General features: G+C 42.0%; 1 protein-coding gene across 1 annotated transcript in view; it reads left to right on the top strand.

The window, feature by feature from the left end:
- MAPK15 (mitogen-activated protein kinase 15) overlaps nt 1–22998 on the top strand; it is a 263796-nt gene that overhangs the window by 117876 nt on the left and 122922 nt on the right. The window contains exon 5 of the mRNA XM_088461832.1: nt 383–473. Within this exon, the coding sequence (XP_088317958.1) occupies nt 383–473 (91 nt within the window). The remainder of the gene's footprint in view (nt 1–382; nt 474–22998) is intronic.

Raw genomic sequence — 22998 nt, 5'->3', positions numbered from 1 at the left:
TGGGAAGCACCGGTGTAGAGGGAAGATAATCAGCTATAGGGAGTGGTGGTACAGGAATCTGCCTGAAGGTTTGGAGGTGAGAGAAACGTCTGTGTGAGGTAGGGCATTCCTCAGAGTGGGTGCAGGTGGGATTGGTACATTATTACCATGCACAAGACAAATTAAGCTCACTAATGAATACATATTACCAGAGTACAGACTGGTGCTGCCTGGTTGTATTCCACCTCCTGCTCGTTTATGTCCTTCAGCTCAGAGGTCATTACAACATCCATATGCTGAATCTTTACCCTACCCTGTCTATTAGTCCCCTATGTCTCCATCCCCCATAGGGTCCACTGTCTGCTTTCCTTCTTTTCAGCTTTATCATTGTGTTTTCCAATAGGAATTTGGGGAACATCCAAACATTATCAAGCTTCTGAATGTCATCCGAGCCCAGAATGATAAGGATATTTACCTTGTGTTCGAGTATATGGGTAATGTAATGATCTATACACACCGAGCATTGTCATTTCTCATTGTCCTGTTTCCTGTAACATTGTGTAATCTCAGATGCCTTCCCTTATTTCTTAGTAATAACAGTGAAAGTCCTATTCATGGAATACACAAAGCTTTTTATTGGCTCAGGTATTCAAATAACATGGTGTAAGCATCAAAAACGCTTTACTGAACAGACATCAGACCTCATTTAGTCAGGACCACTATTAGGGTGGTGCCACAGGTGAACCCACCCAGAGCATAGGCTGACTCTAGTAAATCGGGGCCAGCACTTCCTATGATTTGTTAGTGGTTGAGTACATTTACAATATGGTGGATTAGATCAATGTGTGTGGTTACGGTGTCTGATACAAATCCTCCCTAGCTCCCAGACTGGCTCACCTCACTGTCACATGGAAAGGAGCAGTCACGCCAATGCCAGGGCAGCTCTGAAGTCTGCTCCCTACCTCTGCTTGGCCTTCCCTGTCCAAAAGCCGCATATAGCGATGGACATTGACTAGTTCACCATCAATGACAGGAAACCACAGACTGAAAATCATTGAGGGTTTGAACCATCGGTGGGCGGCACAAGTGAGGACATGTGAATGGAATGTGTCAAAGAAGGAGGATGGGGGCAAAAGATGGGAAAAACCTGTTGCCTTGTCACCATTAATGGCAAAACGTTTGACATCAGAAGCCAAACATCAATTTTTGCTTAACATCTATGGTTGACATCCATACATATCCACATGTAGTCAGTGGAAGCAGCCTGATGTATCTTGTTTAACAACTTTACTTTTTAAATTCTTATTATTTATTAATTCACATTTATATTGGGGGTGGAAGCGGCAAGCAGACAGTGGTACCAAAGATAAGACCATTCTGCTGATCCACTAAAATATACCTCTATATGCATCACTGTGGGGTTTGTAATGTAATATAGCTGGCAGTGTGGTGTAGTACTGTAATATATCTGGCAGTGTGGTGTAGTATTGTAATATGGCTGGGTATGTAGTGTGGTACTGTAATATAGCTGGCGGTGTGGTGTAATACTGTAATATATCTGCCAGTGTGGTGTAGAACTGTAATGTAGTGTGGTACTGTAATATAGCTGGCAGTGTGGTGTAGTATTGCAATATGGCTGGGTATGTAGTGTACTGTAATATAGCTGGCAGTGTGGTGTAGTACTGTAATATGACTGGGTATGTAGTGTGGTACTGTAATATAGCTGGCAGTGTAGTGTAATACTGTAATATGGCTGGGTATGTAGTGTGGTACTGTAATATAGCTGGCAATGTGGTGTAGTACTGTAATATGGCTGGGTATGCAGTGTCGTACTGTAATATAGCTGGCAGTGTGGTGTAGTATTGCAATATGGCTGGGTATGTAGTGTGGTAGTAATATGGCTGGCAGTGTGGTGTAGTACTGTAATATGGCTGGGTATGTAGTGTGGTAGTAATATAGCTGGCAGTGTGGTGTAGTACTGTAATATGGCTGGGTATGTAGTGTGGTACTGTAATATAGCTGGCAGTGTAGTGTAATAATGTAATATGGCTGGGTATGTAGTGTGGTACTGTAATATAGCTGGCAGTGTGGTGTAGTACTGTAATATGGCTGGGTATGTAGTGTGGTACTGTAATATAGCTGGGTATGTAGTGTGGTACTGTAATATAGCTGGCAGTGTGGTGTGGTACAGTAATATAGCTGGGTATGTAGTGTGGTACTGTAATATAGCTGGCAGTGTGGTGTAGTACTGTAATATGGCTGGGTATGTAGTGTGGTACTGTAATATAGCTGGCAGTGTGGTGTAGTACTGTAATATGGCTGGGTATGTAGTGTGGTACTGTAATATAGCTGACAGTGTGGTGTAGTACTGTAATATGGCTGGGTATGTAGTGTGGTACTATAATATAGCTGGGTATGTAGTGTGGTACTGTAATATAGCTGGCAGTGTGGTGTGGTACTGTAATATAGCTGGGTATGTAGTGTGGTACTGTAATATAGCTGGCAGTGTGGTGTGGTACTGTAATATAGCTGGGTATGTAGGGTGGTACTGTAATATAGCTGGCAGTGTGGTGTAGTACTGTAATATGGCTGGGTATGTAGTATTGTACTGTAATATAGCTGGCAGTCTGGTGTAGTACTGTAATATGGCTGGGTATGTAGTGTGGTAGTAATATAGCTGGCAGTGTGGTGTAGTACTGTAATATGGCTGGGTATGTAGTGTGGTACTGTAATATAGCTGGCAGTGTAGTGTAGTACTGTAATATGGCTGGGTATGTAGTGTGGTACTGTAATATAGCTTGTAGTGTAGTACTGTAATATGGTTGGGTATGTAGTGTGGTACTGTAATATAGCTGACAGTGTGGTGTAGTACTGTAATATGGCTGGGTATGTAGTGTGGTACTGTAATATATCTGGCAGTCTGGTGTAGTACTGTAATATGGCTGGGTATGTAGTGTGGTACTGTAATATAGCTGGCAGTGTGGTGTAGTCTTGTAATATGGCTGGGTATGTAGTGTGGTAGTAATATAGCTGGCAGTGTGGTGTAGTACTGTAATATGGCTGGGTATGTAGTGTGGTACTGTAATATAGCTGGTAGTGTAGTACTGTAATATGGCTGGGTATGTAGTGTGGTAGTAATATAGCTGGCAGTGTGGTGTAGTACTGTAATATGGCTGGGTATGTAGTGTGGTACTGTAATATAGCTGGTAGTGTAGTACTGTAATATGGCTGGGTATGTAGTGTGGTACTGTAATATAGCTGACAGTGTGGTGTAGTACTGTAATATGGCTGGGTATGTAGTGTGGTACTATAATATAGCTGGGTATGTAGTGTGGTACTGTAATATAGCTGGCAGTCTGGTGTAGTACTGTAATATGGCTGGGTATGTAGTGTGGTACTGTAATATAGCTGGCAGTGTGGTGTAGTCTTGTAATATGGCTGGGTATGTAGTGTGGTAGTAATATAGCTGGCAGTGTGGTGTAGTACTGTAATATGGCTGGGTATGTAGTGTGGTACTGTAATATAGCTGGTAGTGTAGTACTGTAATATGGCTGGGTATGTAGTGTGGTAGTAATATAGCTGGCAGTGTGGTGTAGTACTGTAATATGGCTGGGTATGTAGTGTGGTACTGTAATATAGCTGGTAGTGTAGTACTGTAATATGGCTGGGTATGTAGTGTGGTACTGTAATATATCTGGCAGTCTGGTGTAGTACTGTAATATGGCTGGGTATGTAGTGTGGTACTGTAATATAGCTGGCAGTGTGGTGTAGTCTTGTAATATGGCTGGGTATGTAGTGTGGTAGTAATATAGCTGGCAGTGTGGTGTAGTACTGTAATATGGCTGGGTATGTAGTGTGGTACTGTAATATAGCTGGTAGTGTAGTACTGTAATATGGCTGGGTATGTAGTGTGGTAGTAATATAGCTGGCAGTGTGGTGTAGTACTGTAATATGGCTGGGTATGTAGTGTGGTACTGTAATATAGCTGGTAGTGTAGTACTGTAATATGGCTGGGTATGTAGTGTGGTACTGTAATATAGCTGACAGTGTGGTGTAGTACTGTAATATGGCTGGGTATGTAGTGTGGTACTATAATATAGCTGGGTATGTAGTGTGGTACTGTAATATAGCTGGCAGTGTGGTGTGGTACTGTAATATAGCTGGGTATGTAGTGTGGTACTGTAATATAGCTGGCAGTGTGGTGTGGTACTGTAATATAGCTGGGTATGTAGTGTGGTACTGTAATATAGCTGGCAGTGTAGTGTAGTACTGTAATATGGCTGGGTATGTAGTGTGGTACTGTAATATAGCTTGTAGTGTAGTACTGTAATATGGCTGGGTATGTAGTGTGGTACTGTAATATAGCTGACAGTGTGGTGTAGTACTGTAATATGGCTGGGTATGTAGTGTGGTACTATAATATAGCTGGGTATGTAGTGTGGTACTGTAATATAGCTGGCAGTGTGGTGTGGTACTGTAATATAGCTGGGTATGTAGTGTGGTACTGTAATATAGCTGGCAGTGTGGTGTGGTACTGTAATATAGCTGGGTATGTAGTGTGGTACTGTAATATAGCTGGCAGTGTGGTGTGGTACTGTAATATGGCTGGGTATGTAGTATGGTACTGTAATATATCTGGCAGTGTGGTGTAGTACTGTAATATGGCTGGGTATGTAGTATGGTACTGTAATATATCTGGCAGTCTGGTGTAGTACTGTAATATGGCTGGGTATGTAGTGTGGTACTGTAATATAGCTGGCAGTGTGGTGTGGTACTGTAATATAGCTGGGTATGTAGTGTGGTACTGTAATATAGCTGGCAGTGTGGTGTGGTACTGTAATATAGCTGGGTATGTAGTGTGGTACTGTAATATAGCTGGCAGTCTGGTGTAGTACTGTAATATGGCTGGGTATGTAGTGTGGTACTGTAATATAGCTGGCAGTGTGGTGTAGTATTGTAATATGGCTGGGTATGTAGTGTGGTAGTAATATAGCTGGCAGTGTGGTGTAGTACTGTAATATGGCTGGGTATGTAGTGTGGTACTGTAATATAGCTGGCAGTGTAGTGTAGTACTGTAATATGGCTGGGTATGTAGTGTGGTACTGTAATATAGCTTGTAGTGTAGTACTGTAATATGGCTGGGGATGTAGTGTGGTACTGTAATATAGCTGACAGTGTGGTGTAGTATTGTAATATGGCTGGGTATGTAGTGTGGTACTATAATATAGCTGGGTATGTAGTGTGGTACTGTAATATAGCTGGCAGTGTGGTGTAGTACTGTAATATAGCTGGGTATGTAGTGTGGTACTGTAATATAGCTGGCAGTGTGGTGTGGTACTGTAATATAGCTGGGTATGTAGGGTGGTACTGTAATATAGCTGGCAGTGTGGTACTGTAATATGGCTGGGTATGTAGTATGGTACTGTAATATATCTGGCAGTGTGGTGTAGTACTGTAATATGGCTGGGTATGTAGTGTGGTACTGTAATATGGCTGGGTATGTAGTGTGGTAGTAATATAGCTGGCAGTGTGGTGTGGTACTGTAATATGGCTGGGTATGTAGTGTGGTAGTAATATGGCTTTGTTGTGTGGTACTGTAATATGGCTTTGTTGTGTGGTACTGTAATATATCTGGCAGTCTGGTGTAGTACTGTAATATGGCTGGGTATTTAGTGTGGTACTGTAATATATCTGGCAGTCTGGTGTAGTACTGTAATATGGCTGGGTATGTAGTGTGGTAGTAATATAGCTGGCAGTGTGGTGTCGTACTATAATATAGCTGGGTATGTAGTGTGGTACTGTAATATGTCTGGGTATGTAGTGTGGTAGTAATATGGCTTTGTTGTGTGGTACTGTAATATGGCTGGGTATGTAGTGTGGTACTGTAATATGGCTGGGTATGTAGTGTGGTAGTAATATAGCTGGCAGTGTGGTGTGGTACTGTAATATGGCTTTGTTGTGTGGTACTGTAATATGGCTTTGTTGTGTGGTACTGTAATATGGCTTTGTTGTGTGGTACTGTAATATGGCTTTGTTGTGTGGTACTGTAATATGGCTTTGTTGTGTGGTACTGTAATATGGCTTTGTTGTGTGGTACTGTAATATGGCTTTGTTGTGTGGTACTGTAATATGGCTTTGTTGTGTGGTACTGTAATATGGCTTTGTTGTGTGGTACTGTAATATGGCTTTGTTGTGTGGTACTGTAATAACAATACAATAAATAAGGAAGATAAAAGTGCGCAACGAGTCTCAAAGATCAGCCAGCAAACAACAAATGGGAAGTTTCGCCTTGCTTCCGTATGGTAGATTTATTCTGACTAAAAGTTATGTCTTTCGCTCAGGTGCTCTCAAGGTTACCATGTAGTCCTCAGTCTTGTAGTAGATACAAAGTATTCCCATAGCCAATAGTTATTCAAACAGAGATTTTTGTGTATCCAACCAGTTTCTTGTATATACCTATGGTGACCGGATGACCTCGGCTCTTGCCGCCCGATTACAGATTGGGGGTTTGATCCCCACTGGATCTTAGGGTATCGGGGATTCCCGCTTACCGTCAGTGACCGCCTGTCACTGACTCCGTCCTCTGCGCTGTGGGCGTGTAACAATGCTGCCACCACCAAACTCTACCATCGGCGTTGGAACCGCTTCTGCTGCCTGTGAGTCAACGAGCTGCGGCCGCACCTACTGATTGGTGTCAGATGATTCCTCCTGATCCCTCGCAATGGACCAATGCATGGTAGCTGGCAGAGGGCCTGAGCTTTGGAGACGTTTGGCTCAACCCAGAACAGCCGGAGAACGGAATAGCATTTTGCGCAATTCTGTAAGTCACAGGATGCAGATGCAGTCGAATAGGCAAAGGTGTTTATTGCTCATATAGGGGTATTCAATATGGAGCGAAAACTTTGCGATGTTTTTGCACCAATGACGTCATTTTCTGAGGTTTTGGTTTTACTCCGTATTCAATTTCAAAGACTTTTCGCAGATTCGAAAAGTCTTTGAAAAAAAACGGGGATAACTGAATAGGTGGCGAAAAAAAGTGCAGAATTGGGGTTTAGGGGTGCAGGCTTATAAAAAATAGCCTGCACCCTTCAGAATGACCCCTTGAAACGATCTGTGTAAAAAATAAAAAAAAATAAAAATCGGGACACCCCAAAAAAAGCACTTTGAATTTGGGGGCCCAAAAAAAAAAATGTTGGGGGACAAAGTTAAAAAATAGCGAACTTGACGCTGGGGGGGTGTAGTGCTTTGGACCTGCAGCCCCCGTGATTGTGCCATTACACCCCGGTCGCTCGGGTCTGGTCTTAAATATAGGGGGTACCCCACGTCTTTTTTGTCCCGTATATTTAAAACCAGCACTAGTCCCTGCAGCCTGGTGTTGGTTTCTAAAATACGTTGGAACCCTACACATTTTGTTCCCCATATTTTTAGAAACCACCACTGACTGGCAAGCCTGGGGCTGGTTTGGCTTTTGGGGGGGGACCTTATGTCATTTTTTTTTGCAAATTTTTGCTAGTTTTTTTTTTTTTTTTTACAGATTCAACAAAAATGGGAATTTTTGGGAAATATTCTAGGGACCCCCCTAAAGATGTGTAGACATGGGGGATCACTATGGGTACCCCATTTTTATCTCCTGAGTGAAGTTGGGGTTTCTAATAGACGCGGCAGGGAAAAAGACCTGGCAAAGCTATTCAAAAACCCAACTTTATTTTGCAGGCAAAAACAGGGGTACCCTTAGTGATCCCCCATGTCTGGACATCTTTAGGGGGGTCCCAGGCATATTTCCCGAAATTCCGATTTTTATTCCTTAATGGGGTCAAGGGTCATTTTTAAAAAAACAGGGATAATTTTTCAATTCACTACAGCAAATGAAAAAAGGTGGAGAATTAGGGTTTGGGGGTGCAGGCTTATAAAAAATAGTCTGTACTTTTGGGAATGTCCCCTTAAAAGGAAATGTTCAAAAAAACTTGTTTTAAAAAAAAAATAAAAAATCAGGACACCCTATAAAAAAAAAAAAAAAATGTTGTGAAAATATAAAAAAAGGAAATAAAAATGCCAAACTAACTAAATTGATTCTGGTGGGGTCCCCAAGTATGTGGCAGGTGTTTTTTTTCATTTTGCAAAGTAGCGGCAGGTGCATTTTTGCAGAATTTTTAAAAAATAACTTTAGGGACTTAAAAATATGCTAGTACCCATTTTCATGTACCCCAAATTTGATGGGACCACTTTTAAAAACGAAAAAAAAAAGCTAAATGCTCTTCTGCATCACTTCTTCAAAGTTGGGAAAAAAAACACCTGCCGCGGCTATTTAAAAACTCCGACTTTCTTCTGCAGGCAAAAACGGGGGTACCCATAGTGATTCCCCAGGTCTGGACATCTTTAAGGGGGCCCTACAATTATTTCCAAAAAATTCCCATTTGTTTTCGCCGATCCAAGTATCGCCGGGTCCCATTTTCGACGATTTCATATTGAATATGGGGATAAGCGGGAGCGCACGCGATACTTTATCGCCGGCAAAAGCTCCGATGTGCGGCGAAATCTTCGACGACGAGGTTAACGTTTCATATTGAATACCCCCTCATAGTCTTTAAAAAGACCCTTCCCCTCAGCTTTAAGGGTTACAGAATACAGGAATCTTACAGCGGTCTGATTTTCACAAGCTATACAAGGATGTACACATACAGGGCTCACATGCCCTCTTTTATGCCACTCCAATACACATTACCACAGGGGGTAAGTCCGCCCAGTGGTTTGTAACCAATCACCTTAAGTGCCTGTGCTGTGCATTTGCTCACCTCACACACATTTACCTTGTCCCCTATGGACAGTGGGGAGTGGTCACTCCCCTGTGCCCGAGCCCACCCACAGAGCTCGGCCCCGTCCCGTCTGCAAGGGAAAAAAAATTCCCTCCAAAACGGACTTCCAGGAATCTGCTAAGGGACCAAGCCTGCACCCTCTGCCTGAATCTGAGCTCCAGAGGTGGGCACGCAGAGTCCCTGGGCAGGGTTCCCTGGCCACGGAGGGGAAGCTTTTTGGAGCTCCCTAAAAATAATTAGCTGGCTGCCCTGGCAGCTCCCTATGCACCTCCTCATACCACGCTCAGGCATGAGGCCGCATAGGAGGGCATTTTATTTCTCTGGAAGTGGCTGGGGGGATCCAGCTGCCCATTGAGGACTCTGTATCCCCTGGCCGTCCAGAATCACAGGTAAGTGCATTTTCCTTTAAATTATACATTTTAAAACCATACATTAAATATATACATTTAAAATACATTATGTGTTATTACATATACACCAAGCCTGTGCCCTGCATCAGGCTGTTACACACTGCAGCTCTGTAGCCCAGGACCTGCTGTCCTGGCTCAGTGCTGTACATACCAGTATAAATGCACCTTTATAATACATGTAACTCTGTATACGTGTGTGCTCTTATACAATGTGTCCAGCCCTGCAGTGCTCGGTCACTGGGAGCCAGCATCTGCAGCTCTGTGTGCTCTCTTCCCCCTCCCCCTCCCTGCACTGGGGGGTTAAACTACTACAGCGCCCTGCAAAAGTATTCACAACCCTTTTGCATGTTTTGTTGCCTCACAACCTGGAATAAAATGGATTGTGTGTAGGTGTGCTTCATTTCATTCACAGAACATGCCTTCAACTGTGACCTTGTGTTTTTTTTTATATTTTTTCTATATATATTATGAATCAAACAACATTTACGACAACATAACAGAAAACTTCAGCGTGCATAACTATTCACCCCCCCCCCCTAAAGTCTGTACTGTGTCGAGCCACCTTTTGCGGCAATTACAGCTGCAAGTCGCTTTGGATCAGTCTCTATGAGCTTGCCACATCTTGCCCTTGGGATTTTTGCCCATTCCTCAAGGCAAAACTGCTCCAGCTCCTTCATGTTGGATGGTCTCCGCTTGTGAACAGCAATCTTCAAGTCTGACCACAGATTGTCAATTGGTTTGAGATCTGGGCTGTGACTAGGCCATTCCAACACAATAAATGTTTCCCCTTGCACCACTGGAGTGTTGCTTTAGCAGTATGATTCGGGTCATTGTCCTGCTGGAAGGTGAACCTCCGTCCCAGTCTCAAATCACAGGCAGACTGACACAGGTTTTGCTCAAGAATATCCCTGTATATAGCACCATCCATCTTTCCCTCAACTCGAATCAGTTTCCCAGCATGAGGCTGCCACCACCATGTGTCACTGTGGGGATGGTGTTTTTGGGGTGATGGGATTGTTGCGTTTGCGCCAGACATAACGTTTTTCTTTGTGGCCGAAAAGTAACATTTTAGTCTCATCTGACCAGAGCATCTTCCTCCATACATTTGGGGAGTCGCCCACATGCCTTCTGGCAAACTCAAATCGTGTCTTCTTATTTTTATCACTAAGTAATGGCTCTTTTCTGGCCACTCTTCCATAAAGCCCAGCTCTATGGAGTGTACGGCTTATTGTGGTCACATGCACAGATACACCAGTCTCTGCTGTGGAACTCTGCAGCTCCTTCAGGGTTACCTTTGGTCTCCGTGCTGCCTCTCTGATTAATGCCCTCCTTGCCCGGTCTGTGAGTTTTGGTGGGTAGCCCTCTCTTGGCAGGTTTGTTGTGGTACCATGTTCTTTCCATTTGATGATGATGGATTTGATGGTGCTCCGGGGGAATCATCAAAGATTTGGATATTTTTTTTATAACCCAACCCAGAATTGTACTTCTCAACAACTTTGTCCCTGACTTGTTTGGAGAGCTCCTTGGTCCTCATGGTGTGATGCCTCTTGCTTAGTGGTGTTGCAGCCTCTGGGGCCTCTCAGAAAAGGTGTGTTTTTACTGACAGATCATGTGAAACTTAGATTTCACACAGGTGGACTTCATTTCACTAATTAAACTACCGTTCAAAAGTTTGGGGTCACTTAGAAATTTCCTTATTTTTTAAAGAAAAACACTGTTATTTTCAATGATGATAACATTAAATTAATCAGAAATGCATTCTATACATTGTTAATGTGGTAAATGACTAAAAACCAGACGTTTGCAGCTAGGATAAAGGAATATCTACATAGGTTTTTAAAGGCCCATTTCCAGCAACCATCGCTCCAGTGTTCTAATAGTACATTGTGTTTGCTAAGCACGTTAGAAGACTAATGGATGATTAGAACAACCTTGTGCAATTATGTTAGCACAGCTGAAAACTGGTTTCTTCGTTAGAGAAGCTATAAAATTGGCCGTCCTTTGAGCTAGTTGAGTATCTGGACCATCATAATTGAGGGTTCGATTATACTCGCCAGAAAAAGAGAACTTTCATGTGAAACTCGACAGTCTATTCTTGTTCTTAGAAATGAAGGCTATTCAATGCGAGAAGTTGCCAAGAAACTGAACATTTCCTACAATGGTGTGTACTACTCCCTTCAGAGAACAGCACAAATGGGCTCTAACCAGAGTAGAAAGAGAAGTGGGAGGCCCCGATGCACAACAGTGCAAGAAGACAAATACATTAAAGTCTCTCATTTTAGATTTCACACAGGTGGACTTCATTTCACTAATTATGTGACTTCTGAAGGTAATTGGTTGCACCAGATCTTTTGAGGGGCTTCATAGCAAAGGGGGTGATTACATATGCACATGCCAATTTTCAGAATTTTATTTATACAGATTCTTTACTATATATATATTTTTCTCATGTCACTTCACCAAATTATACAATTTTGTGCAGATCCATCACCTAAAATTAAAAAAAAAAAAAAAAAATTACAGGTTGTAATGTAACAAAAAGGTAAAAAGCCAAAGGGGGTGAATACTTTTGCAAGGCACCGTAAGTGCCCACAGCAGCCAGAGCTGGCCTGGGCTGCATCTGGCTCTCCTCAGGGTTGGGGGAACAGGGAGCTGGCTCTCCCTGCCCCCGAGCGTGCGGCTAGTCTACCTGGAGCATCGGGAGCTAGCTCTCGCAATCCCCAGCGTTCAGCCCACAGCCCCCTTTATGCTACGCTGCACTGGGAGCCGGCTATCCCGGTCTCCCAGTGGGTGGCTTCTCCACCATGCTGAGGTAGCGCTCCCGACCCCAGCAGGGAGCGCTCAGCCCGGCAGCCCGGGACCCTGTCCCGGCTGCAGTAGCAGCCTCCGCCAGGTCAGTCATCGCCGCTCTGACGGAGCTCACCTCCGTCAGCTGTGGCGCTTCACCAAAGTCCCACGATGCAGCGCATTGGGGGTTAAACCACAGTGCAGCTGTGGCCACAGAGGGTCCGGCTGCGGCAGCATAAAAACATTTCTAAGACCTTTAAAACATGGTGCCTAGCGCCCTTTGTCCCTTTTATATATGGTGCCGCAGCACAGGGTTTAACCCTTTCAGTGCCGCGGCCGCCATGAGCCATGTGTGGCCAGAATGCCACCCTGTTTGTGCAATCACATAATTGTGAGAACAGGGGAAAGCAAAGAAGAGATCAGTTAGTGCAGAGACCTTCAGGTAAAATACACAATTTAATAAACACTAAATGCACTCACATTTTAAAACATTATACAATTCATATAAAAAGCAGTGACATCTGCTACCGTGGCAACAGCACTCCCCCCACAGTCACAGCACTCCCCCCACAGTCACAGCACTCCCCCCACAGTCACAGCACTCCCCCCACAGTCACAGCACTCCCCCCACAGTCACAGCACTCCCCCCACAGTCACAGCTCTCCCCCCACAGTCACAGCACTCCCCCCCACAGTCACAGCTCTCCCCCCTCAGGCACAGCACTCCCCCCACAGGCACTGAGATGGTATAAAACAGCCAGGATAAGCACAGTTTCCGGACTCTTAGCTCACCACAGAGAGACCAATAGATGGAAATTTTTACCACTGAAATTATTATGCAGAGTCCGCAGCCGCCGCTTTACGCGTTTCGGATATGTCCTTTTTCAAAAGCGGGTATGGCTGCTATGTAGATTGAAATTTTATATACCCCAAAAGCACCAGCCACCTCCATTAAACAATAAAACACAGCTGGAATCAATCGGTAATCTGTTCCTCCCTATCGAATATGGCCACCGCTGTTTCCTCTCACGCATTCCATAGACCGGATCCAGTATGGCCACCGCGAATTCCGGTTTGTGTTTCAGGTGCGCTTCAAGTATCGCTAAACCGGAAGTATCCCAACTTCAATGATTTTACAAGATGTTTAAAGGAATTCAGCATTATTCATGATCATAATGTATCCAAAGTGATAAATTATGATTCCAGCTTTATAATGAAGGTGCTTGTCCTCACAATGTTGGTGTTTTAAAGTGGTCAAGATGAGACCTAAAAAGCATAAAAACAATGTATATAAACTTATGCATACATCAATTATAAACCATACAATTCAAGGTAAACAGCATTTGAGTTTGAATTCACCATTAAGGCTGTTGGGAACCAGAGTATAATGTGAATATCCAACGCATCTCTGATTTCACCAACCTCGCCTCAATGTTTCTCTGTCTCCAAGTTTGTGACATTTGTTCTAAACCCCAGAATTTTTTATTTCACATTCTTTGGAGTTATGGTAATGTTTCAAATGAGCGGACAGAATGTGGGTTTCTAATTCCTTTCGGATTTTGTATATATGTTCAGATTCTCAACGTTTTCCGACATATAACAACCCACATCCACACTCTATTACATAAATAAATATTTTTGGATGCACATGTAATAAAATGATTAATTCTATACTGTTTACCGTTTATCATTACTTCTTTATATTTGGAGGTACTCATTTTTACAGTTCTGCATGAAAGACAGGACCCACATCTGTGGAATCCTCTTACACGTTTGCTACTTCTTTTATTTTTCCCTAAGCTTATCAACTGTACTCTATCTTAAGCCGTATCTAATTTTTCTTTTTTAGATCTCTTCTTTATGAAACATTTTTTCATGTTTTCTATTTGCTTTTCAAATATATGCTGTTCAGTGCAATTTTCGTTTCACTAATGAACTGGTTGAATGGAATCCCATCCAGCCAGTTCATACGGTGTTGACTATTTTTTTCATTGAAGGAATTTGAGTCTGTTGGTGTGTATGTATGTATGTATGTATGTATGTGTATATCTATATATATATATATATACAGGTTGAGTCTCCCATATCCAAATATTCCGAAATACGGAATATTCCGAATTACGGAATAATTTTGGCATGACTGAGATAATAAAACCTTTGATTTTTGATGGTTCAATGTACACAAACTTTGTCTAAGGCACAAATTATTAAAAATATGGTATAAAATGAGCTGCAGGCTGTGTGTATAAGGTGCATATAACACATATATGCATTCTGTGTGTATATTGGGGTCCCATTCCCAAGATATTTCATTATGATATGCAATTATTCCAAAATACGGAATATTCCGTTATCCAAAATAACCCTTGTCCCAAGCATTTTGGATATGGGAGACTCAACCTGTATGTATGTATGTGTATATATATATATATATATATATATATATATATATATATGTATATGTATGTGTGTGTGTGTGTGTGTGTGTGTATGTATGTATATATATATATATATATATATATATGTGTGTGTGATATATATATATATATATATATATATATATATATATATAATGTGTGTGTGTATATATATATATATATATATATATATATATATATATAATCTTTGTTGCCATGGTGTTATTTTGGACACAGATGTTTAGATCCAAAAAATGAACTTCACTAAAAAAATAACTCGTTTTCATTCAATTTCACAGAATAAATGTACATTTTCAATATTGCCCCTCCAGGTAAACAGAATATTGTCTATAAATCTGTGCCAGGACACCAGGCTTGCCCATGCCAACTCACCACGCCACACTGCTTGTTATTCCAGTATGAGTTGAATAATTTGGCATAGCTGGGGGCAAACTTGGTGCCCATGGCAGTACTGAAGGAAAAATTAAGTTAAAATAAGAATTATGAACAAAATACTTTCTAGAATAAATTCTCATATTTTGTGCCATCTGTTTTATCAAGATAGGATACAGCTTGTATTATGTTATATAATGTACTCACATCTGCTGTACATATAAAGCAATTAAAAAAGTACAATTAATCGATTGAGATTCAAAGGGTGTCCCCAGTGTCTTTAAGATACGATCTGCATTGGGTTAATAGGGGTTGTAACAAGGAGTTACTTGAAGTTATGCCGTTACATCTTGATTATTATAGGTCTGCCAGGGGGATGGAGTGGATCCTTATGTATATATATTGTTGGTACTGTGGGGTCCTTGATGTTATTATAATCAAGTGCCTCTTTTGAAATCACACCATTATTGAAGACTTTTGATGTCAGTTCCAACAAACCATTAGTAATTTTCTGTGTTGGATCACATCTTAAACGCTTATAAGTATTTCCTTCATTAAGCAGTTTTTCCACCTCCCCTATATAATTTTCCCTATCCATAAGGACCACTCCACCCTCCTTGTCGGCAGGTTTAATGACAATGCTAGGGTCTTTTTGCAGTGAGTATATAGCCTCACACTTTTTTTTTGGTACTATTACACTTTTAGGGGTACTATAGGGGATTTTATGGTTGGAGAGACCAGGCACCAAACAGTTAAAGCTTCAGCTCCCAGGATGCCTCGGGTCCTCCTCCATATATACCCCGTCCCTGGCCATAGGACTTCAGTTGTTAGTTTGGTGCGGCAGGATTCAGATGCACCTTTGAAACAGGGGAACGCTCAGGCACACCTAAGCTTTTATTTTATGTTTTATTTTCTATGTTTTTGGGTTGGCAGTACTGAGAGTCTACATTAAGACTATAGACTATTATACTGCGACTCCATCTACCTCCGCCGGGCCGCAACACCAGTAACTGGGCTGGTGATTCCAGCGGGTCGCGGCTGAGCTTGCTAGCAGTGATGCTACGACCTGGACCGCAACAGGACGCACAGAGATGTCAGGTAAGGTGATTCCTCTCTTACGAGGAATCGCGTTTGGCACTCCTTGCTTCTGATGTCAGAGACGCATCAGAAGCCATTGCAATCAGGGCCGGGATTGTCCGCGTCCTTACTACACCATCGGGGCCTTATCGTCTGATGCCGGGGACCAGCAGTCCCTATGAAGTTTTGCGCTCTGCCTACCATCCACGTGTATATGAGATGCTCACAACCCACACTCAGTGCGCCCTGTAGCTGTTGGTCACAGGAGGGTTTGGGTCAATCTCCCTGTATACCTCTCCCTTGGTTAAAGTATATAGTGCTCTATATCCTACCATTCCTTTGTGTTTGTGTAGTTGATTTAGAGACGATTGTAATTATATTACATATACATTGTATGTGACTGTAATTATATTACATATACATTGTATGTGACTGTAATTATATTACATATACATTGTATGTGACTGTAATTATAATACATATGTAATGTATGTGACTAATTATAATACATATGCAGTGTATGTGACTGTAATTATATTACATGTGCAGTGTATGTGACTGTAATTATAATACATATGTAATGTATGTGACTAATTATAATACATATGCAGTGTATGTGACTGTAATTATATTACATGTGCAGTGTATGTGACTGTAATTATATTACATATGCAGTGTATGTGACTGTAATTATAATACATAAGTAGTGTATGTGACTATAATTATAATACATATGCAGTGTATGTGACTGTAATTATAATACATATGTAGTGTATGTGACTGTAATTATATTACATATGCAGTGTATGTGACTGTAATTATATTACATATGCATTGTATGTGACTGTAATTATATTACATGTGCAGTGTATGTGACTGTAATTATATTACATGTGCAGTGTATGTGACTGTAATTATAATACATATGCAGTGTATGTGACTGTAATTATAATACATATGTAGTGTATGTGACTGTAATTATATTACATATGCAGTGTATGTGACTGTAATTCTAATACATATGCAGTGTATGTGACTGTAATTATATTACATGTGCAGTGTATGTGACTGTAATTATAATACATATGCAGTGTATGTGACTGTAATTATAATACATATGCAGTGTATGTGACTGTAATTATATTACATATGCATTGTATGTGACTGTAATTATATTACATGTGCAATGTATGTGACTGTAATTATAATACATATGTAGTGTATGTGACTGTAATTATATTACATATGCAGTGTATGTGACTGTAATTATATTACATATGCAGTGTATGTGACTGTAATTATATTACATATGCAGTGTATGTGACTGTAATTATATTACATGTGCAGTGTATGTGACTGTAATTATATTACATGTGCAGTGTATGTGACTGTAATTATATTACATGTGCAGTGTATGTGACTGTAATTATATTACATGTGCAGTGTATGTGACTGTAATTATATTACATGTGCATTGTATGTGACTGTAATTATATTACATGTGCAGTGTATGTGACTGCATTTATATGACATGTGCAGTGTATGTGACTGTAATTATATTACATATGCATTGTATGTGACTGTAATTATATTACATGTGCAGTGTATGTGACTGTAATTATATTACATGTGCAGTGTATGTGACTGTAATTATATTACATGTGCAGTGTATGTGACTGTAATTATATTACATATGCATTGTATGTGACTGTAATTATATTACATGTGCAGTGTATGTGACTGCATTTATATGACATGTGAAGTGTATGTGACTGTAATTATATTACATGTGCAGTGTATGTGACTGTAATTATATTACATATGCAGTGTATGTGACTGTAATTATATTACATGTGCAGTGTATGTGACTGTAATTATAATACATATGTAGTGTATGTGACTGTAATTATATTACATATGCAGTGTATGTGACTGTAATTATATTACATATGCATTGTATGTGACTGTAATTATATTACATGTGCAGTGTATGTGACTGCATTTATATGACATGTGCAGTGTATGTGACTAATTATATTACATATGCAGTGTATGTGACTGTAATTATATTACATATGCATTGTATGTGACTGTAATTATATTACATGTGCAGTGTATGTGACTGCATTTATATGACATGTGCATTGTATGTGACTGTAATTATATTACATATGCAGTGTATGTGACTGTAATTATATTACATGTGCAGTGTATGTGACTGTAATTATATTACATGTGCAGTGTATGTGACTGTAATTATATTATATATACATTGAATGTGACTGTTTGATAGCTGCTGTAATGACACTGTCTGTTATTTCTGTCTGTCAATTGTAACTATCACTCTTTTCTCTCCATCCTCTTAGGGTGGAGGTTTTTCTCTGAGTACTTCACATTCATTAGATTGTGTGAAGGCTGTCACATAACATTGCAATTATTACCTTTACTGACCATGTCACAAGATAAAGGGAAACAGGAGGGGAGCCGCCTGTGCTGGTTTCATGTAAATCCATATTTGCCTCTGTGTCCTCTCAGAATGTACAGGATGGTTTGTGTGTTGTCTGTTATAAAGAGCCACTTCACCAGTCCGGTTTACCTGTCTCTGTACATCGTCCTTGTCCCAGGTAATGAAGCAGGTTGTGGATGGTATGGTTACTCCTATGATGCTCCTTGGATGGGGTGTCCACAATATGCTATGTTTACATCTCCTATGCATCCTTCTTGGAAGGATGTTGATGGCCATTCTAGTCAGAGTATGGCTCCATCTACTGCTGGTAATAGACCGGTAGTAACTAATGCGCCTAAGCACAAGTTATCTTTATCAGTCTACCCAACATATGGATTTAGATTCATCTTCTGAGGAATCGGATGATGCGCAGGGTTCCTCTCCAGGGTCTAGCTTTGGGGTAGGAGGATCTTCAGTCCACAGTGGATGTTCCTTCTTTGGTAAGGGCGGTTAAAACAGTCCTAGAAATTCAGGAGGATGAACCAGCTCATTGTAAGAAGGCTCCAGTGTTTAATCACCACCGCAAGGTGGCCAAAATGGAGTTTCCTCTATATGAACAGCCCACTGAGCTTATGGACAAGGCGTGGGTAAACTCCGACAAACTATTTTATGTGAATAAGAGAATAACATTGTCGTATCCTTTTCCAGCTTCTGTATGTACAAAAAAGGAGGTACTTCCTACTGTGGATGCTCATGCAACGCATTTAATCAGAATTTCTACTGTACATTACTTATTCCGTCAGCATCTTCTCTGAAGGATTCCACAGATACAAAAATTGAAGCATGTCTGAAGGCAATATTTTCATCATCTGGAAGTTACTCGTCGAGCTATGGCTGGAGCCTGGGTACCCAAAGCTGTTGAAGAATGGATAGGGGCATGGGAAGATTCTTTACCAGAGGCTACCAGAGAACAGATGATGAATATCTCCCATATACGGGAAGCGGCTTCCTATCTGGGAGGAGCTGCAGTAGATGCTGGAATTCTAGCTTCTAAAGAATCAGCAGCCTCAATAGTGGCACGCAGGACCCTCTGGTTGATCCTGTATCAGCTTTCCAGGATCTTAAAGAGGGCGCTGGAAGTCTTACCTTTCTATGGAAAGGTACTTTTTGGAGCAAAGTTGGAAAAAATAATAGCTACTCTGGCGGCTTCAAAATCAGCAGGTCTGCCATCCACGGCTATAAGGTCTAGGCAGATTTGTTTTCGGTCCTTCCGTCCTCAGGAACAAGCAAGGGAACAGTCTCACTGAACTGACTAGTTTTTGCAAAACAACAAGGCGACAAACTAAGAGGTCTGGCCCGGCAAGACACCCAGCTTCTAAACCGGACGACAAACCCTCGGCCTGATGGAGAGGGCCTCCTTCTGGTAGAAACCAGGGTGGGAGGCCGACTTCTTCAGTTTGCGGATTATGGGCATCAAACAGCAACAGATGCCTGGGTCCGAGAAATGGTCTCTGAGGGCTATGCCTTAATGTTCAGGAGGCATCCTCCCCAGAAGGTTTTTTGCACAGATCCTCCATCAGATGCGGTCAAGGCCTTGGCCTTTCAGGAAGCCATTCAGTCTCTGCTGCAGGCACGGGGTAATATTCCCAGTCCCTGTGCCTCAACAGGCAAGGGGTTATTATTCCAATCTATTTGTGGTTCAGAAACTGAATGGGGCTTATCGCCCTATACTAAATCTAAAAACCCTCAACAGGTTTCTCCATGTACCCAAGTTTCGGATGGAAACTCTCCGGTCAAGTATTTTGACAATGGAGCCAGGGGATTACATGGTTTCCCTGGACATACAGGATGCATATCTGCATGTTCCTATAATACCATCCCACCAACATTTTTTGCGGTTTGATGTCCTGCGCAACATTACCAATTTCAGGCTTTACCCTTCCGGCTCCCCGGGGATTTACCAAAATAATGTAATAACGGCCAATCTCAGACGTCAGGGAGTCAGAATTCTGCCATATCTGGACAACCTTCTGATATTGGTGCAGACTCCGGTTGTTTTACAAAACCATTTTCAACTGACCATAGCCTGTCTACATAAGCACGGCTGGATCGTCAATTTGGGAAAAAAAAATGGTACATCTTGGTAGCATTGCTTTATTCTCAGGCACAAAGGGTGTTTCTGCCAGAGGACAAGATTTCAGCCCTATCATTGTAGATATGCCAGCTGTTACGCAAGTGAAAGATATCCATTATATCAGCAGTGCAGGTCCTGGGATCTATGGTATCCACCTTCGACATGGTAGGGTATGCTATTCCAGGCCTCTGCAAAAGCCGATTCTTTCCAAGTGGAATGGACACTATCCTCTAATAAAGTCCCACAGGATCATCACTCCAAATTGGTCATCGCACCTTTCAGGGAAGATGGACAAATCAAAAAAAGCCATCTGCCAATAAATATTCTGGAACTGCGAGCAGTATACAAAGCACTTGTCATGGCACAGGACCTGCTCCAGGGCAGGCCGGTCCATATCCAGTCTGACTACGTGACTACAGTGGCCTACCTCAATCATCAGGGAGAACTTACGCAGCCATGAAAGAAGTGACAAAGGATCTGATTTGGGCAGAACGTCTTCTTCTGGCCATATTCATACCGGGAGTACTCGATTGGGAAGCAGACTTCCTAAGTCGCCAGGACATACACGCCGGAGAGTTGAGTCTCCATCCGGGAGGGTTTCAGCTCCTGGTAAACAAATGGGGTCTACCAGAGAGAGATCTCATGACGTCACACCACAACCACAACGTCCCCAGGTACTGGTCCAGGTCCAGAGACCCATCAGCAGCCTTTGTGGACGCACTGGCAGGAAGATGAGACTTCAAGCTGGCATATCTCTTTCCTCCAATTTCTCTACTCCCAAGAGTTCTCAGAAAATTCAAGCAGGAAGGTGGAACAGTACAACTGGTGGCTTTAGCTTGGCCTAGTTGTCATTGGTTCACTGACATACAGAATTTGTCCATAGACAGTCCGTATCCTCTTCCTCTATGGCAAGATCTGGTAACGCAGGGTCGCTGACAACATCCCGTCTTACCTTGTCTGGCCTTGACAGCGTGTCTCTTGATTCTCAAGAGCAAAAGGTTTTTCCAGTTCTGTAATTCAAACAATGCTTAGGGCATGGAAGCCTGCCTCTGCCCGCATCTATTACAGCGTTTGGTGTTCTTTTGGTCAATGGTGTTCTCAGAGGAAGTATGATCCTAAGGTGTTCAGGATTTCCTGGATACTGGCTTTTCTTCAGGTATGGGTTAGACAGTGGTTTCCGCCTGGCCACTTTAAGAGTGCAGGTTTCTGCACTATGAGTCTGGTTCCAGAATAAGATTGCTTCATTACCAGCTGTTAGAATTTTTCTCCAAGGAGTTCTGCGAGTTCAGCCTCCTTTTGTTCTACTGGTAGCACCGTGGGATTTGTCTTTGGTTCTTAAGGGACTTCAAGCTCCCCCATTTGATAAACAAAGGACCAAGGCGCTTCTTTGAGTTAAAAATCCCAATTCTCTCTTAACGACTGAATGAGGTAGTCAGCCTCATAAAGGAAAAACTACAATGTATATAAAAGCAGTCGTGGGGATAATCTGGTAACAATTAAACATTCAAGTCAATACACCAAGTTATGAACCTATCTGTTTTTATTAAAAAAGGTAAATCACACAAAAGGGTCTAACATGTACTGCAATATAAGTAGAACAATGCCTATTTCAATTAGTATAAAACAGCTTTGACAACCTGCAACAATGGTATAACAGTGCAATTATTGTATTAATTATATCATTCCCTGTTGTTTAAAGGGCAAACATGGCAGGATATCCAGAGGTAATGAAAAAACGGGCTCCAGCATGTGGTAGATTGAAGCAAATGAGGGGGGGAGATAAAGGGGGAAGTTGGTATACCCCAATACCTCCTTGGTATTGTGCTCAACCTCAAAGTGACAGGGAGCGACTTGGTTAATGAACACGGGGTTGTTAACCAGTATTGTAAGGTGAAAAGTACCTCCGTGTAGTCCTGTTTGCTCTGGCAGGAGTGGTGGACAATTCCCAGGTGCTCCCCAAAGTGTACCTTCTGCTCCTGTGTTCTTAGGGCAGTGCCATCAGGTGAAAAAACGGTCTCCGTCCTCTTAGCTCGCGTCGGCTCAAATGAATGTGCAGGCATGGACGTGAAGGTAATCACCTGATGTCTGTGTGGCAGCTGACCTACGGAGCTTCTGGTAAAAGGGGGAGCCAGATGCCGTGATGGGGCAACAATATAAACTGGATCTTGATAGTCCCAAGGGGTATACAACAGCTCCTACGCGTTTCGACGTCAAAGGGTCTTTATCAAGGCAACCTCTAGACTCTGTAGATTTTAACTGGTTAACAGAGAAGACTCCTTTTCTCCTCGCTATCTCTTCTGATCACCGAGTCTCTGATTTGGCAGCACTGTCTTGTCGCTCCCCATTTTTGCTTTTTCACCAGGATAAAGCTGTTCTTCGTAACAAGGGAGGTTACCTTCCTAGTGCTTCTGCTGAACAATTGTGCAAGGCAGCCACGTGGTCTTCTGTCCACACTTTTCGTCCTTTGATACTTTTGCCTCTCAGGATGCTTCCTTTGGTTGACGAGTTCTCCTTTTTGCTCAGGAGCATCCCCCACCCTAGGG

The sequence above is a fragment of the Taudactylus pleione genome, unplaced genomic scaffold (assembly GCF_031769625.1).
Source record: "Taudactylus pleione unplaced genomic scaffold, aTauple2 ptg001108l, whole genome shotgun sequence".
In the NCBI taxonomy this organism is placed as follows: Eukaryota; Metazoa; Chordata; class Amphibia; order Anura; family Myobatrachidae; genus Taudactylus; species Taudactylus pleione.
The sequence above is the reverse complement of the archived record's forward strand: the minus strand, read 5'-3'. Positions and strand labels throughout refer to the sequence as shown.